This window comes from Littorina saxatilis, linkage group LG16, assembly GCF_037325665.1.
Source record: "Littorina saxatilis isolate snail1 linkage group LG16, US_GU_Lsax_2.0, whole genome shotgun sequence".
Taxonomy (NCBI): domain Eukaryota; kingdom Metazoa; phylum Mollusca; class Gastropoda; order Littorinimorpha; family Littorinidae; genus Littorina; species Littorina saxatilis.
In genome coordinates, this window is record NC_090260.1 from 21,688,011 (window position 1) to 21,707,799 (window position 19,789).

The window sequence follows — 19,789 nt, forward strand, 5'->3', positions numbered from 1 at the left end:
GGATAATTTTTTTTTGAGACCTCAGATGTTACTGATCATATTTGTAACTTCAAATCAATATTATCATTGAAGAGGTTATCATCTGTTTACGGTTCTGGATGATATAAAAATGCACAATCAACATGAGTGCGTTTAATTCTCAACATGTATACACCTTTTATGTAATATCATGGTCAAGAATTCAATATAAAGCTAACCTGACAATCTTTGGAAACAACTATTGTTCATTTCTCTACGGCCTGTAAATGAGATGTATTCCTTGAACGAAAAACTGTATTGAACTAGATCATAGATTCAGCTGAGTGGAAATCATCAGTTGAGGCACATCATTTTTGTAACAGTAGCTGAAACTCTCACATATACTTGTGCATGTGGGGGTTCTACATACATGTTTGACCTTTCGTACCCCGCTATTTACCGATTGGGGCAGGTTGCATGCTTAGTATTTTAGTGCTTGTTTCACTCATAAAACTCTGACATGGGATTACAGGATCTTTCGATGTGCTCTTTGTTTTGTGTTTGTGTACAAACAAAGGGATAACTAAGGCACTAACAGGACTGCACATAAGTAGACCTGGAAGATAAGAGAAATTTGAACACTCAACATTCAGCATAGGAGACTTATCCACCAGGAACACTGTCTAATCAATATCTGTTCACCTTTAACTTCCGCTTATGCAGGTAATTGTAGCACTGCTTAAAACTTCTTTCTTTCAGCAGTGCATGACTTTTGATTCGCTGTTCCAGCGCTTTTCGTGAAGGCAGCTCTTTGGCTGTCACTAAGGCCTCCAGAGCTGTCTTTTCCGTTCCGGTGAGAGGATGTCGGTTATATGCTATAAAACAATGAAACATTTTTACAACTTTAATTAGGCCTTAAAAACATGAGAACACTTATTCATAACTCAATGCTTAAGCACCACACATGAAGTCTGAGTTACCAAACCAGATCAACAACATTTAAAACAAATGAATGACAGAAAAAGTAATTTGCGATAAAATGAAAACATGTCTTGTTTACATTCAGTCAATGTTAGACTGAATGAGTAAGTTGTGAAGTGTTGCAGGGCATATTGTTCTGTGTGGTGCATGTGTGTGGTGTCTGTGTGTATGTTTACATTGATTCTGACAAAACTACTGCACCGACCTTCGTTAATCTTTACATACAAATTCATTTAAATCATACATCCACACAGTTTTCTCTTTTTTTTGGTTGATAAATGTCTTCAGACATCATATTCCACTATTACTCTTTAGTCGCACCCTCATTTTTCAATCAGATTGCTTGTAGTAGACAATGTAAATAAAAAAAAAACCGCTGTCAGGATTATCAGCGGTCTGGACGAGTAGGTTCCCTTCAAAACTGCAGTCAAATGTCAGAACATCCGGAACACTCTCCACGCCTGTGACGGGTCTGTATCCTGCGATCGGCAAGCACATCCAACTATGATGTGTATGCCATGTCGCACACGCACAAGAAGATAACCTTTTCTTTAAAAATCAGCGTTCATGTGTTCATCGGAGTTTAGATTTGTTTATGAAAAGAATCTGAGCGAGAACTTCTGGTGGTCCGCAAGCCATTTGTGGTAATTTGTGGCTCCGATGATATATTTTGGGAAAAAAATGGTATCACATCTAGCACACACCGCATAGCATTCACATCTGAGTTGGTTCATTGTGCCGATAGCAGGATACAGACCGTCGGAGGCATAGAGAGTGTTCTGGATGTTGTGACATATGAATCCAGTTTTGAGCGGAACCTCCTCCTCCAGACCACCCAAAATCCTGAGAGCACCTAGTTTGGTCAAGAAATCTTTGACTCAGTCCAGACTATGGGATTGCACTTCTTTCTATTTTCTGAAGAAAAAGAAGTGTTGCTTTATTGTTTGAAAATTTGCTTCAAATGAATAAACAAGAAGGGCAAAGCCCATACGACTCACATGCTTTACACATTTTTCCTACCAAAATACATGTGACCTTGACCCAAGGTCAAGGTCATCCAAGGTCATGCAACACAAAGCTGTTAATTCAAGACATAGGAAGTACAATGGTGCTTATTGGCTCTTTCTACCATGAGATATGGTCACTTTTAGTGGTTCACTACCTTATTTTGGTCACATTTCATAAGGGTCAAAGTGACCTTGACCTTGATCATATGTGACCAAATGTGTCTCATGATGAAAGCATAACATGTGCCCCACATAATTTTTAAGTTTGAAACAGTTATCTTCCATAGTTCAGGGTCAAGGTCACTTCAAAATATGTATACAATCCAACTTTGAAGAGCTCCTGTGACCTTGACCTTGAAGCAAGGTAAACCAAACTGGTATCAAAAGATGGGGCTTACTTTGCCCTATATATATTATATAGGTGAGGTATTGAATCTCAAAAACTTCAGAGAAAATGGGAAAAATATGAAAAATAGCTGTTTTTTAGGCAACATTTATGGCCCCTGCGACCTTGACCTTGAAGCAAGGTCAAGATGCTATGTATGTTTTTTGGGGCCTTGTCATCATACACCATCTTGCCAAATTTGGTACTGATAGACTGAATAGTGTCCAAGAAATATCCAACGTTAAAGTTTTCCGGACGGACGGACGTCCGGACGGACGTCCGGACGGACGTCCGGACGGACGACTCGGGTGAGTACATAGACTCACTTTTGCTTCGCATGTGAGTCAAAAAAAGGAATGAAAACTGAGCCTTAAAGCACAATCTCAGGCACCTGTGTTCCCAAATGTCAAAAATATATACGATTGCGAAAAATTCAGGAGGACCTGTACAGTGCTTCATTTTGTTTTAGAGCATGAGGGGTCAAATGACCCCTGACCACTGAAAATGAGGGGTCAATTTCATATGGCATGGGCCAACACCACCGAAAAGAAAATACACCACAAAACAAAAAAACTTCGGCGGTTCATACTCAACGAAACTGAAAGCGCGCCATACGTGAGATAATCGAGCAGCAACAAAAACAAGAAGGGCAAAGCCCATACGACTCACATGCTTGACCTAAACCTAGCAATGACATCATACACTAAGAACTAAATTACACATTTTTCCTACCAAAATACATGTGACCTTGACCCAAGGTCAAGGTCATCCAAGGTCATGCAACACAAAGCTGTTAATTCAAGACATAGGAAGTACAATGGTGCTTATTGGCTCTTTCTACCATGAGATATGGTCACTTTTAGTGGTTCACTACCTTATTTTGGTCACATTTCATAAGGGTCAAAGTGACCTTGACCTTGATCATATGTGACCAAATGTGTCTCATGATGAAAGCATAACATGTGCCCCACATAATTTTTAAGTTTGAAACAGTTATCTTCCATAGTTCAGGGTCAAGGTCACTTCAAAATATGTATACAATCCAACTTTGAAGAGCTCCTGTGACCTTGACCTTGAAGCAAGGTAAACCAAACTGGTATCAAAAGATGGGGCTTACTTTGCCCTATATATCATATATAGGTGAGGTATTCAATCTCAAAAACTTCAGAGAAAATGTGAAAAATGTGAAAAATAGCTGTTTTTTAGACAACATTTATGGCCCCTGCGACCTTGACCTTGAAACAAGGTCAAGATGCTATGTATGTTTTTTGGGGCCTTGTCATCATACACCATCTTGCCAAATTTGGTACTGATAGACTGAATAGTGTCCAAGAAATATCCAACGTTAAAGTTTTCCGGACGGACGGACGGACGGACGGACGACTCGGGTGAGTACATAGACTCACTTTTGCTTCGCATGTGAGTCAAAAAACCAATTTTTGGGTTTTTTTTTTTTTGGGGGGGGGTGTGTATAAGAGACTGAGAGAGTCGCTCCAAACAGCAGCAACAGTAAATTTGAGTAATCTCAGAAGTCAGAGAATCTGTCTTCAAAATCGGAAGACAAACAGCAAAGATGTGATGTCAAACCATGTGCACTGCACACCCTCACCCATTTTCCCCTTCTCCCACGGGTGGCATGGCGACATTGTTCGTTAGATCAACGTGACGTCATGCTCAGTTTTTGAAACACAAGCGGAAATGAAAGACGCTTTCTGATTGGTTCCTCTCTGCAAAGCCAATGAATCAAATTCACTGACACACTTGTGATTCAGTGACTCACTTGTTTAATCTCAAGTCGGCGACCTCCAATCGCTAGCGTGGAGAAATCAACGACGTAAATGGAAGGAAAAAAAAAGTTTTTAAATGTTGAAAAATGACGCGTGACCGGCAAAATGAAGCACTGCCTGTATCTTGGAAACTCCAGTTGAATGTTTGTTAACTGTCAGCCCCATGCTTGTGACTTTGCATTCTTGAGAATTAACATTGTCAATGATGGCTATAAAAAAAAAGGATTAAATAAGTTTGCTACATCCCTGGCCAAAGTCTACAATTGTACACACACACAAAATAATTAACAAGTCGCGTAAGGTGAAAATACAACATTTAGTCAAGCTGTCGTCTCACAGAATGAAACTGAACGCACTGCATTTTTTTCACCAAGACCGTATACTTGTAGCATCGTCAGTCCACCGCTCGTGGCAAAGACAGTGAAATTGACTAGCCAGAACAGCGCGGTAGTGGTTGCGCTGAGCAGGATAGCACGCTTTTCTGTATCTCGATTCTTTTTAACTTTCTGAGCTTGTTTTTAATCCAAACATATCATATCTATATGTTGATGGAATCAGGAACCGACAAGAAATAATATTAAAAAATTGTTTTTAAATCGATTTTGGAAATTTAATTTCCATCATCATTTTCATATTTTTAATTTTCAGAGCTTGTTTTTAATCTGAATATAACATATTTATATGTTTTTGGAATAAAGAAAATAAAAAAGAAGAAGACAAAATTTTGTTTGGATCGTTTTATAATTTTTTTTTTTAATTACAATTTTTAGATTTTTAATGACCAAAGTCATTGACTAATTTTTAAGCCTTCAAGCTGAAATACAATACCAAAGTCCGGCCTTTGACAAAGAATGCTTGGCCAAAATTTCAATCAATTTCATTGAAAAATGAGAGTGTGACTGTGCCACCTTAACTTTTACAAAATGCCTGATCTGACGTCATCAAAGACATTTATCGACAAAAAGAAAAAAAATGTCCAGAAAGTCTCATGTAAAATTTCATAAAGATCCGTCCAGTAGTTTACTCTGAATCACTCTACACACACACACACACACACACACCACGACCCTCGTCTCGATTCCCTCTCTTATGTTAAAACATCAAGTCAAAACTCGACTAAATGTAACAAGTCGCGTAAGGCGAAAATACAATATTTAGTCAAGTAGCTGTCGAACTCACAGAATGAAACTGAACGCAATGCCATTTTTCAGCAAGACCGTATACTCGTAGCATCGTCAGTCCACCGCTCATGGCAAAGGCAGTGAAATTGACAAGAAGAGCGGGCTAGTAGTTGCGCTAAGAAGGATAGCACGCTTTTCTGTACCTCTCTTTGTTTTAACTTTCTGAGCGTGTTTTTAATCCAAACATATCATATCTATATGTTTTTGGAATCAGGAACCGACAAGGAATAAGATGAAAGGGTTTTTAAATTGATTTCGACAATTTAATTTTGATAATAATTTTTATATATTTAATTTTCAGAGCTTGTTTTTAATCCGAATATAACATATTTATATGTTTTTGGAATCAGCAAATGATGGAGAATAAGATAAACGTAAATTTGGATCGTTTTATGAAAAAAAATTTTTTTTTTACAATTTTCAGATTTTTAATGAGCAAAGTCATTAATTAATTTTTAAGCCACCAAGCTGAAATGCAATACCGAAGTCCGGGCTTCGTCGAAGATTACTTGACCAAAATTTCAACCAATTTGGTTGAAAAATGAGGGCGTGACAGTGTAGCCTCAACTTTCACGAAAAGCCGGATATGACGTCATCAAAGACATTTATCAAACAAGAAGAGCAAACGCTCGATCGAGTCACTTTCGCAGTTCTGAATATTATATGAGGCATCAGATGGACAGGAAGAAATTGCTATTCACAACACAATGAGTCACGTTCACATAAAATTTGAGCCCGGTCACTTTTATAGTTTCCGAGAAAAGCCCAACGTTAAGTTGTGTGTTGCCGAACAGAAAAGGCTAGTTATCTCCCTTGTTTTTCTGATAACGTTCGTAAAAGGCTACAGATGTAAATACTTTGATGTAAAGAATAATCCTACAAAGTTTCAATCACATCCGATGAACTTTGTCAAAGATATAAAATGTCTAATTTTTCCTTTGACGCTGACCTGTGACCTTGAAAAAGGTCAAAGGTCAACGAAACCATCGTTAAAGTGTAGAGGTCATTGGAGGTCACGACTAAACAAAATATGAGCCCGATCGCTTTGATAGTTTCCGAGAAAAGTCCAACGTTAAGGTGGTGTTTACGGCCGGCCGGCCGGACAGACTAACACTGACCGATTACATAGTCACTTTTTCTCAAGTGACTCAAAAAATGAAAAAAACGTTCGGGGATTTCATACCCAGGAACTCTCATGTCAAATTTCATAAAGATCGGTCCAGTAGTTTAGTCTGAATCGCTCTACACACACACACAGACACACACACGCACGCACATACACCACGACCCTCGTTTCGATTCCCCCTCGATGTTAAAATATTTAGTCAAAACTTGACTAAATATAAAAATGGGACGATACCTTTCTTAAGTGCTGTTGGTTGTGCTACCTCAAGGGCTGAAAAATGAAGCAAAACATGTTTAATTGATAATCTGTCACACACAACAAAGAGATGATAGTAATATGACTACATGTACTAATACTACAAATAACAATCATCATCCTCCCAGCTATTGCAGAAGTATTAGTATTGCAAATGAAAACAGACATGGAGCTTAGAAGCATATACACTCTCTCCTGACAAGAGTTTAGCTCAGCCTCCTGCTGCCAGGCACATACCTCCTCCTTCTTCGTTCATGGGCTGAAACTCCCACGTTCACTCATGTTTTTGCATGAGTGGGTTTTTAATGTGTATGACCGTTTTTACCCTGCCATTGAGGCAGCATACGCCGATTTCGGGGGAAGCATGCTGGGTATTTTCGTGTTTCTATAACCCACCGAACTCTGACATGCGTGTATGGATTACAGGATCTTTTCCGTGCGCACTTGGTCTTGTGCTTGCGTGTACACACGAAGGAGGATAAGGCACTAGTAGGTCTGTACATAAGTTGACCTGGGAGATCGGAAAAATCTCCATCCTTAACCAGACCTGTTTACCCCCCCAAATGAAAATCAGGAATGCAACTGGTACTTTTCCGTAATTTGAGGCATCTTTGAGTAATCTTTTTTATCAACCATAAACCAGCTCGAAAACGATTAAACGAAACGTTAATTCGCGCGCTACCATGCAAAACAAGTACAAAATTGATAACCATGTTTAACAGTATTGTACTACACACACAGAAGCTTGATCACACACACCACAAACACACAACACAAGACACAGGATAATTGATATATATGCAAGTTAACAAAGACAAGTTTACTTTATCTAAAAAAAAAACCAAACAGTATTCAGGGGCGGAGCAAGAGGGCTAGAGTGGGGGGGGGGGGGGGGGGGGGGTACAACCTGGGGTCCGGGGGTTGGGGGGTCTGGCTGACGAATTTTAGCTATTTTATTAACAATTTGTGGCTTATCCTTGATTTTAAACATGATAAACTGGTGTCAGCAGCCACTCGTTATTTCTTTTAAAGTTAGTATTAAATAATGGCTATTTATCTTCATTGATATCTGCTCAGGACAACAACAAAACTTTCACACACAGAAAATGTTTTTGTTTGTTTTTTCCACAGACTGAATTTTTGTGTTTTTTGTTGCTTTTTTGACAGCAAGGGGGGGGGGGGGGTCTGGAACCCCTGTAACATTCCCCCCCCCCCCCACCCCCCTACTCCGCCCTTAGACTATTTACAGTCAAGATGCATGTGAACAAAACCACCTTACATTCTGTCACATCAGACATCCTGCATTAAAACCAGTCATAATAACTCGATCTCTCCAGAAGCTACCTTTAATTATAGAGGACCGATTCGTTTATTTCATTTAAACATTTTGTTGTAAGTTTTTCGATTCAAAGAACTGTGATCTTTGCTATATTGGAGAAATATTAATGGAGATCAGTTTTAGACTCAGAAAGACTTGAATTTCGGCAACAGCACAAGTCACTGATGAGCGCCACCATAGACCTACATCTATGTCTCTGGTGTGACTGACCGTAGTGAGAGATCGGTTCGCAGGTCTGGGAGACTGATTCTGTGGAAGTAGAGACCTAGGTCAAATAAACTCGATGCGAAGCAGGCTTATGTTTTGCCAAACATAATTTCGTGTTTTTGTTTGTTTCCATGTTCATTTGTGTACTGCATTTTGTTAAAACTAATGCTGCGTCTAACCTCGGGACACGTGCCGCGACGTGACTCTAGCTTTGTTGTTGCACTGATCTCAAGTCGATCACCAAAATGAATGTGGTTCGCTCTTCTTAAACTTCACCAGACACCGCCACTTGACTTAATAGTTTTGCCGATATTTCTGTACAACTTTCGCTTTTTTGGTTGGCATTTCGTCCCCACAGAGATCGGACCAATGTCGATCTCAAAACCGCGGAATCCGACAAATAACTTGCTGTGCACATGCGCAGAAAAGGCTGTTTCGGTCAGTCTTGAAATCACAGTCCTGGTGACTACCACAATTTCGACTTCGAATTTTCACGCAGGAAAAAGGTTCTCTCGACCGCAATTTCCGGAATTTTCGGTAGATTTCCGTAATACCGGAATTTAGACCCCAAATCCGTAATAATTCCGGACAATCCGGGAGGGTAAACAGGTCTGGGATTCGAACCCTCGACCTTCCGATTAAGAGGCCGACGTCTTACCACCCCGCCCGTCTGGGGCACATACCAACAATGAACAGCCTTGATGCTGTCTGTGCACAGTAGAAATCCATCTAAATTGTACACTTCACAACAGGCAGCGACCATGCATGGTCTTATCCTATGTAAAACAGCCTGGCAAGGTTCCAGATGGTGAGCTCAACTGTTTTCATGCAGAGTGTGCCTTTATCAGTTTATGCACACAGACATTAGGCAACAAAAAAAAAACTGTCTGTTTCTTGTCACCCGACCAACCCTAAATTTCGGCGCCGACCCTAAACTTTTTTTTTCCAAACTCAAACATTTTTTTTTTTTTTTTTTGGTGGTAAAGGACAGGGTGAGAAAATGAACAACAAAAACGTGTGAAAACGAAAGTCCGCTGACGATTTGTAAATGTGTTGAGTGTCTTGTCTCTATGTATAGTGAATCCAGTCTCTTTGCGCGATTTTTAAAGTTAGTTTTATTGGTCTACATTTGGGGTAAAAAAAAAAATTAAAAAAAAAAAATCCCTACCTACCGACCCTATTTTTTTTAGCTATGTTACCAGAAAAAGACAATTTTTTTTTTTTTGCCTTATCCGATGTGCGACATGCCTAGATAACGTACTCTAAATAGAATACAGTTCACATTTCCATATCAAAAGCCCTCTAAAAATGTTAGGACTTTGTTCACAAAATGATTAAAGCACCAAAGAAACTTTTTTTTAAGGTCAATCTGAAGGCTGTGCCGTACATGTTACACTTCACTGGACCTTCTATCACTGCTTTTGTTGTTGTAAGTGTGTATCAACTGACCACATTCTGGTAATTATCCTTAAAAATCATTTCACTTTGTAGGGCGGAACAAATTTATATTTAGCCATGATGGTCTGGTTTCTGCTCTTCAAGACTCAGACTCAAAGATTTTACTGTTTTTTAGTACAGCCCATCTGTCAGTCAAGGTGTACAAATGTGTGTTTTCATAAGGCCCCCCCCAAAAATAGTCTGTTTACGGTAACCTGACCGACCCTATTTTTTTCGCGCGACCCTAGACTTTTTTTTGGCATATGGGGGAAGAAAAAAAGAAAAAAATCTGTTTTTTTTTGCAAAATAACGTAAAAATATGGTTTTTTGGAAAGAAAAAAAAAAAAAAGAAAAAAAATCCCGACCCTATTTTTTGGGGCCTATGTTACCGTAAACAGACCTTTTTTTTTTGGGGCCTAATGATAATTATGAGTCCAATTTGGTATTTGTTGGTAATAAAAAGGCACTGACAAACCATCACATACACTCTTCAATACCTTCTTCCTTCTGGGTAATTAGGAGTTTCAGCTCCACTGGAACATCCTCAACATGTATGCTGCCTGTCTCAACACTCTCACTGCATACGCAAGCAAAAAAGAAAGCAGACAAATAAGTATAAGCGCAACTAATGCACACAGGCTAAAACAAGTCGCGTAAGGCGAAAATACAATATTTAGTCAAGTAGCTGTCGAACTCACAGAATGAAACTGAACGCAATGCCATTTTTCAGCAAGACCGTATACTCGTAGCATCGTCAGTCCACCGCTCATGGCAAAGGCAGTGAAATTGACAAGAAGAGCGGGGTAGTAGTTGCGCTAAGAAGGATAGCACGCTTTTCTGTACCTCTCTTTGTTTGAACTTTCTGAGCGTGTTTTTAATCCAAACATATATCTATATGTTTTTGGAATCAGGAACCGACAAGGAATAAGATGAAAGTGTTTTTAAATTGATTTGGACAATTTAATTTTGATAATAATTTTTATATATTTAATTTTCAGAGCTTGTTTTTAATCCGAATATAACATATTTATGTTTTTGGCATCAGCAAATGATGGAGAATAAGATAAACGTAAATTTGGATCGTTTTATAAATTTTATTTTATTTTACAATTTTCAGATTTTTAATGACCAAAGTCATTAATTAATTTTTAAGCCACCAAGCTGAAATGCAATACCGAAGTCCGGGCTTCGTCGAAGATTACTTGACCAAAATTTCAACCAATTTGGTTGAAAAATGAGGGCGTGACAGTGCCGCCTCAACTTTCACGAAAAGCCGGATATGACGTCATCAGACATTTATCAAAAAAATGAAAAAAACGTATGGGGATTTCATACCCAGGAACTCTCATGTCAAATTTCATAAAGATCGGTCCAGTAGTTTAGTCTGAATCGCTCTACACACACACACAGACACACAGACGCACACACACACGCACAAACACCACGACCCTCATTTCGATTCCCCCTCGATGTTAAAATATTTAGTCAAAACTTGACTAAATATAAAAAGAAAAAGAAAAAAAAGAAAAAGTAAAAAAAGATACAACCCAGTATTTACAAAATTACATGCAATAAATGGACATATGCACTCTCCTCCTAGGGTCTGTGTGGTAAGGTACAATGTTGCACATTATAGCTGGCAATACTCAGAATAATTAAGCGGTTACCCCCACAGGCCCTTTGAATAACTTTTTCACTGAGGGTAAAACTAGCTTTCATAGTTTTCATAACATTAAAGAACCTGCCTTAAAAGTATGCCATACTGATATTGAACCAGGATCTAATATTTAGGGGGATGGGGGTCTGTGTGCAAACATAATGTTGCTGAAAGATTTCATGTCACACTTGCCAATAAACTTCACAGTATCATTAATTAATGAGACACACCTTAGTAGTGAAAACAACATGTCAATGGACATGGAGTTGTGCTGCTCCTGCTGTGGTGGTGGTAGTCCCTGTGATGATGATGGCTGTTGTGGTAGTCCCTGTGATGATGGCTGTTGTGGTAGTCCCTGTGATGATGATGGCTGTTGTGGTAGTCCCTGTGGTGATGATGGCTGTTGTGGTAGTCCCTGTGATGATGGCTGTTGTGGTAGTCCCTGTGATGATGATGGCTGTGGTGGTAGTCCCTGTGATGATGATGATGGCTGTGGTGGTAGTCCCTGTGGTGATGATGGCTGTTGTGGTAGTCCCTGTGATGATGATGGCTGTTGTGGTAGTCCCTGTGATGATGGCTGTTGTGGTAGTCCCTGTGATGATGATGGCTGTTGTGGTAGTCCCTGTGATGATGGCTGTTGTTGTAGTCCCTGTGATGATGGCTGTTGTGGTAGTCCCTGTGATGATGGCTGTTGTGGTAGTCCCTGTGATGATGGCTGTTGTGGTAGTCCTTGTGATGATGATGGCTGTTGTGGTAGTCCCTGTGGTGATGATGGCTGTGGTGGTAGTCCCTGTGATGATGGCTGTTGTGGTAGTCCCTGTGATGATGATGGCTGTTGTGGTAGTCCCTGTGGTGATGATGGCTGTTGTGGTAGTCCCTGTGATGATGATGGCTGTTGTGGTAGTCCCTGTGATGATGGCTGTAGTGGTAGTCCCTGTGATGATGGCTGTTGTGGTAGTCCCTGTGGTGATGATGGCTGTGGTGGTAGTCCCTGTGATGATGGCTGTTGTGGTAGTCCCTGTGATGATGGCTGTGGTGGTAGTCCCTGTGGTGATGATGGCTGTTGTGGTAGTCCCTGTGATGATGATGGCTGTTGTGGTAGTCCCTGTGGTGATGATGGCTGTGGTGGTAGTCCCTGTGATGATGATGGCTGTTGTGGTAGTCCCTGTGATGATGATGGCTGTGGTGGTAGTCCCTGTGATGATGATGGCTGTTGTGGTAGTCCCTGTGATGATGGCTGTTGTGGTAGTCCCTGTGGTGATGATGGCTGTTGTGGTAGTCCCTGTGATGATGGCTGTTGTGGTAGTCCCTGTGATGATGGCTGTTGTGGTTGTCCCTGTGATGATGATGGCTGTTGTGGTAGTCCCTGTGATGATGATGGCTGTTGTGGTAGTCCCTGTGATGATGATGGCTGTTGTGGTAGTCCCTGTGTTGATGATGGCTGTTGTGGTAGTCCCTGTGATGATGGCGGTTGTGGTAGTCCCTGTGGTGATGATGGCTGTGGTGGTAGTCCCTGTGATGATGATGGCTGTTGTGGTAGTCCCTGTGATGATGGCTGTTGTGGTAGTCCCTGTGATGATGGTGGCTGTTGTGGTAGTCCCTGTGATGATGATGGCTGTTGTGGTAGTCCCTGTGGTGATGATGGTTGTGGTGGTAGTCCCTGTGGTGATGATGGCTGTTGTGATAGTCCCTGTGATGATGATGGCTGTTGTGGTAGTCCCTGTGATGATGATGGCTGTTGTGGTAGTCCCTGTGATGATGGCTGTTGTGGTAGTCCCTGTGGTGATGATGGCTGTGGTGGTAGTCCCTGTGATGATGGCTGTTGTGGTAGTCCCTGTGATGATGGCTGTTGTGGTAGTCCCTGTGATGATGATGGCTGTTGTGGTAGTCCCTGTGATGATGATGGCTGTTGTGGTAGTCCCTGTGATGATGATGGCTGTTGTGGTAGTCCCTGTGATGATGATGGCTGTGGTGGCGATGACAGAGTATCTGAGTTGATGCTGCAGAAGATATCACAGGGGGTATTAGATCATGTATGTAGGTATCTGATAACAGATACTAACAAAAGGAAACAGCTCATAAACCTGTTTACATTTGTACATTTTAGGCAGGGTCAACTTTTGACAAGATTTTCTTCAAAATTCGGCTGATAATAAATATGGAAAAAAAGAGTCCACTCCAATAGTCAACAGAAGCCTGCTATGTGCCGCAAGATATTTGAGTCACATTTATTAAAAAAAACATACAAAAAAGAAGAGAATCTAAGGACAATCACACACATAAAAGTGTTAAATGTTACACTTACAGCTTCATCTTTATATTATCTTTTGCAGCTTCCAGCTGCTCCAGGTAAGGGAGACCATAAGAGTGCGGTTTGCGGAATGCTACCGGCGCATTGTTCCACATGGGCAGCCCCAGCACTTCCACCAACGGTTGCTGGGTCAAATGCCTTGAATAGGGAAATGGGACTGGGGTTGAATAGCCAAGCGCTGAACCTGCATAAAATAAAGAAGTTAACAAGAAGGGCAAAGCCCATACGACTCACATGCTTGACCTTGACCTTTACATGACCTTGACCTTCAGGGTCAAGGTCAAATAACTAAACCTAGCAATGACATCATACACTAAGAACTGCTTTACACAATTTTCCTACCAAAATACATGTGACCTTGACACAAGGTCAAGGTCATCCAAGGTCATGCAACACAAAGCTGTTAGTTCAAGACATAGGAAGTACAATGGTGCTTATTGGCTCTTTCTACCATGAGATATGGTCACTTTTAGTGGTTCACTACCTTATTTTGGTCACATTTCATAAGGGTCAAAGTGACCTTGACCTTGATCATATGTGACCAAATGTGTCTCATGATGAAAGCATAACATGTGCCCCACATAATTTTTAAGTTTGAAACAGTTATCTTCCATAGTTCAGGGTCAAGGTCACTTCAAAATATGTATACAATCCAACTTTGAAGAGCTCCTGTGACCTTGACCTTGAAGCAAGGTAAACCAAACTGGTATCAAAAGATGGGGCTTACTTTGCCCTATATATCATATATAGGTGAGGTATTGAATCTCAAAAACTTCAGAGAAAATGTGAAAAATGTGAAAAATAGCTGTTTTTTAGACAACATTTATGGCCCCTGCGACCTTGACCTTGAAGCAAGGTCAAGATGCTATGTATGTTTTTTGGGGCCTTGTCATCATACACCATCTTGCCAAATTTGGTACTGATAGACTGAATAGTGTCCAAGAAATATCCAACGTTAAAGTTTTCCGGACGGACGGACGGACGACTCGGGTGAGTACATAGACTCACTTTTGCTTCGCATGTGAGTCAAAAACAGGGTGGAGCCCTCAGCAGTACCTGTATCTATCCTATCATTTGAATGTAGACATGAATCATGAATTTGTTCAACAAAAGGGAACAATCCAGAGCCAGGTTTAACCATTTTCCAGAACACTACGTAACATCTGAACATCTATAATAATCCATCTTTCGACTTAACTTGTGTCAACAGCAGGAATGGCCTAATCGTCTGCCCGGTCGCCAGGGGCGATTAACAATTCCGCGGGGCTAGTTAAAAGCCTGGCAACTCGCCCGGCTGGCCAATGAATATTCTGATCAAATGTGAGCCTTTTGGTTGTATAGTATCGAGTTTTCAAGGCATTTAAACACTGCAGATCAACTGTGATATGTACCGGGCCAGCCAAATTTCTGCTGGGCTAGTGACTTTCTTGAAGTTACTTGCCCAGCTGGCGAGTTAAAATGTTGAGATTTGGCCATATAGTAGTTTGTTGGCAAATTATCTTAAAACTTTGAAAGCAATCCACAAAGTCTGTCCTGAAATATAGCACGTTTTATCATAATACGTACCCCACAAAATTGACAACTCCAGTTTTTGAAAAACTTTATACAAGAGGAAAACACAGTCAGCTCCACAGAGATGAAAACCATCAGACATGTGACAGAAAGAGAAACAGACAAAGACAGAAACATAAAGATATATATGAGAACAATATATTATTTACCAACCGTATTTAGTATTAAACATGGTTGTCACTTCCCTTGTCAGCCTCTGTCTTTTTGCTCTTTGAGAGTCCTTCCAACTGGCACCAGGAACTTCTAAAATTGAAAACAACAACAACAACAACAGTTAGTTAGTTAGCTGTTGCTTTTCGGGTCCAGCGGACCATAATAGGCCAAATCAGGACCCCAACAACAACAGTGTCTGTATAGTCTTAACTTGGAAGATAAGCTTGATCAAACAAATCAATGTCAAAGATATATCATATGTGCCTGTTGAGCACTAAGGATGGAAACATAATATGCATGCAAGGCCAGATAAATTGCCAAAGGTCGTGCACAGACCTCAGTGAAGCTGACATGATGGGGTCTATGTTGACCAAAAGAGTGGGATTCCCTGTTGGTGGAGTTCCTGTAGGTGGATTCCCTGTATACCTAAGACTTTAAAATTGACAATCTAGTATACAGGGAATCCCACAGCGTGCAGTTTTTCAATACAACTTGCAAACCATACTCGAATTTCTAGGAAATATTAAAAAAAAAAATTGAAAAAAAGGATGCAAAATAGTGCGATCTGGTGCATTCTGAGGATGATCATTACCAGTTTCAGGCAGCAGATTTTGTCACTGATTAATACCCCAAAAATTGAAACTCAACCCAAAAAAACACAAAAAAATATTTTTATTTTTTGGCTGGGGGGGGGGGGGGGTTCCGGAAACCCCAGAACCCCCCCCCCCCCCCCCTCGTCCGCCCCTGGTCGCTAAGCATCACGTGACCATTGATATTAGCAAAACGCTACAGGAACTACACCCTGTGGTATTCCCTGTATACAAGATTGCCAATTTTAAAGTCTTAGGTATACAGGGAATCCACCTACAGGAACTCCACCTACAGTGAATCCTTTCTTTACTTTATTTGGTGTTTAACGTCGTTTTCAACCACGAAGGTTATATCGCGACGAGGGAAAGGGGGGAGATGGGATAGGGGAAAGGGGGGAGATGGGATAGAGCCACTTGTTAAGTGTTTCTTGTTCACAAAAGCACTAATCAAAAAATTGCTCCAGGGGCTTGCAACGCAGTACAATATATGACCTTACTGGGAGAATGCAAGTTTCCAGTACAAAGGCCTAAACATTTCTTACATACTGCTTGACTAAAATCTTTACAAACATTGACTATATTCTATACAAGAACCACTTAACAAGGGTAAAAGGAGAAACAGAATCCGTTAGTCGCCTCTTACGACATGCGGGGTGCAGAGAAATAAGGATGTGGAAAAGAAGACTTTTGGTAAGTGAAATAAAGGTGATGGATCCAGTCAGGTAGAAATAAGACAACAAGAAAAGAATTGGAAAACTGCAGGGAATAGTAGGGAGAGTTTTCTTGGAAGGAAATATAGGTGAAAGGACTGGTAAGGCAGAAATAAGACAAAAGAAGAGAAGTAAAGGGGTGGGGTAGCTCTGTTTAAACGCTCCCGCCGCGTGAAGGCGACCCCATGGGAGCACCTACAGTGAATCCCATTCTTTTGGTCGACATAGATCCCAACAGCCTCAGTGAACCCCTAATTTGAACTTTGAGTATTCTCAAACAAACTTGTGTGCTCCAAACAGCGTTTATGATTTAAACATCCATCAGGGCCTAGCATTGGAAAAAGTGAGTTTAGCTTACAAAGGCGGGGGTCTGGGGGCCGCAGGAGGCCCCCAGTGGGGTCCAGGGGCAAAGTGATGCCAGAGGAAGTGCGTGCTCAAGCAAACTGTCGAACCGATTGCCCCTAACCCGCGGGGACTTAACAAGGGTAAAAAGAGAAACAGAATCCATTAGTCGCCTCTTACGACATGCTGGGGAGCATCGGGTAAATTCTTCCCCCTAACCCGCGGGGGGTAATTTCAGCGATGACAAACGACAACAATTATGGAATTTTACTCAAAAAGGAAGCTTAACAAAGCAAACTCACGGCTGGGTGCACCGGGTGCACAAGACACAGGCCTGACTGGCTGCAGGTGGGTAGACGACAATGCGCCTATTTGTAGGATCTGCCCTGGAACCAGTTCCACCTCAAAAAAAAGTCTCCCTCCTACCGCTTCCACTTTCTTTCTCTTAAAACAGGAAACAGAGTACATTATGACAGATTCAATATTCCATAACCTTAAAAAATACAGAATGCAACAAAAACAAGCAGGCTGTACTACATATCACATTATCTGTTACCACACAAACCTTTCAAACCATGCCACAGATTTACATCAAACAGTGTGTCATGCAAATACACAGTTCCCCCAAACACCCCCCCCCCCCCCCCTGATTTAAAAAAAATTAGTTTCAGATTAGGTATCAAAATGTATAGCATTAAAGCTATAAAATGAATGCAGTGATTTTTCTTTTATTTTGTACCCGAGAACACTTTACTCCCAACAAAACATTTTGTGACAAGGATCTATGTACTATATATAACCATACAATTATCAATCACAGTAAATAAAATAGTATAATTTAAATTACCATGTCATCCATTTTATTGGCCGTCATGCGGGCCCAATGCATTTTTTCTTTAGTAGAAAGAGAGGCAAGTGAATTCTTCCTACTGGCCTGCTCTACATAGACAGCTTTGTCCCGAAGACCAAGCTGTCTCCATTGGGCGCCAATTCTCCGAAAATACTGTGATTTTTCTGTTGTAAAGAGATTTAAATTCAGCACATAATGTGATAAGCATCGATTACTTCCATGGACTATAATATAAATAATGTTAGAAACTACAATAGAGTACATTTCACAATCTCTTGATTTAGCAAGCAACTTGACTATATTACACTCTATAATAACAGGGTCCCCACTGGTTTTTAGAAACAAAATTCCATGACTTTTCCATGACTTTCCATGAGCCTCAATAACATTTTCCATGACTAGATCCACAGGTCGCCATTTCCGAACACGCAAACTTTTTATGTCTTGTCACTGCCAGTTTTGACACTGGCTTGCTTTGCACTGAATTTGAGTCAGTTTCTACGCAGTGTCTCTTCGACAAGCAAGTCAAGCATTTGCTACGCAGTCAGATTATCGGTAATGTTTGCTGGTCCTGTCATTTCACTAAACTGGACCAGCCACTGTTTGTATCCATCTGCACTTTCGTAAATTCCGTTTCGTAACCGTCACTGTGACTTGACGAACTGTCATTTTTTTCACCGCGATACACAGTTCATTGCGAAGATCTTCCTCGGTAATTCGTTCCAATTCCGCATACTTTTTGTTGTCAAGAAACAACTCGAAAGAAAGTTTCAAATTCATCATCCTCCATCTTGCTTGTCGAAGCGCTAAAGTACTTTATCGATGCAAAAACAAAAGCAGAAAACTTCGACGAAATCGACTCAAATGCAGCGCAGACGAAACGACGAGATAACAGAAGAAAGTGAGCCTCGCTTTGGCTCAAGTGCCGTTAAAAATACCGTTATTCTCGTATGCAAATATGAACGAGAAGTTGGTCATACGAACAAGCCTTGTGCTGGCGATGCAAATCGCCGCTGGCTGGGCGACGAAAAATTGCCGCTGGCGTGCTAAAGGTTAATTTTTTTTCCTTTCTTACTTTTGTTAAATTCCATCGACGGGCGTGGTGGTAAGACGTCGGCCTCCTAATCGGGAGGTCGTGAGTTCGAATCCCGGTCGCTGCCGCCTGGTGGGTTAAGAGTGGAGATTTTTCCGATCTCCCAGGTCAACTTATGTGCAGACCTGCTAGTGACTTAACCCCCTTCGTGTGTACACGCAAGCACAAGACCAAGTGCGCACGGAAAAGATCCTGTAATCCATGTCAGAGTTCGGTGGGTTATGGAAACACGAAAATACCCAGCATGCCTACTCAACGAAAGCGGAGTGAAGCTGACTATGCTCTCAGAGTATAGTTTGGGGAACCCAAATGGGCAAACGAGCTCACACGTAACCAGAACATTCTGGAACGCTGAAGAAGAAGAAGAAGTTAAATTCCATGACTTTCCATGACTTGAATTGAAATTCCATGACTTTCCAGGCCTGGAAAATTAAAAATCAAATTCCATGACTTTCCAGGTTTTCCATGACCTGTACGAACCCTGTAATAATCTTCTGGAAGGGTCAATCAAGCCAAAAGGAGAGCCCAGACTAAGAGCAATCCCCCATTAGGGCTGGGCACAGGGCCGGCAATCCTATTCCAAAAAAACAAAACCTCCTGTTACCCAAACAGCAACAGAAAGAACCTAAACTATCTTTGTGACTGCCAAGAGCACATCACGGGCATTACAAAGGATTGAAGACTTAGTTTCAAAATATAAAGCAGAGTGTTAGTAACTGTTACATTCTATAGGTCAACAAACTGCAAATTGCAGCAGCGTGCAACACTTTGCTTCATCAAAACCAAATAATAGATCATCACAAACTTTCACATGGTGACAGAACATGATTTGATCTTTTTGTTGCAGC

General features: G+C 40.9%; 1 protein-coding gene across 3 annotated transcripts in view; it reads right to left on the reverse strand.

Annotated features, from left to right (window-relative positions):
• Positions 1-19,789, reverse strand: part of LOC138951462 (uncharacterized) — a 54,544-nt gene that overhangs the window by 583 nt on the left and 34,172 nt on the right. For 2 of the 3 annotated variants that reach the window (XM_070323057.1, XM_070323056.1), the window contains exons 5-12: positions 17,846-18,012; positions 17,301-17,442; positions 15,357-15,446; positions 13,626-13,815; positions 11,551-13,320; positions 10,149-10,240; positions 6,660-6,695; positions 661-833 (exon numbers count right to left, since the gene is read on the reverse strand). In XM_070323057.1, the coding sequence (XP_070179158.1) occupies positions 661-833; positions 6,660-6,695; positions 10,149-10,240; positions 11,551-13,320; positions 13,626-13,815; positions 15,357-15,446; positions 17,301-17,442; positions 17,846-18,012 (2,660 nt within the window). The remainder of the gene's footprint in view (positions 1-660; positions 834-6,659; positions 6,696-10,148; positions 10,241-11,550; positions 13,321-13,625; positions 13,816-15,356; positions 15,447-17,300; positions 17,443-17,845; positions 18,013-19,789) is intronic. The other variant, XM_070323058.1, reaches the window with a different exon arrangement.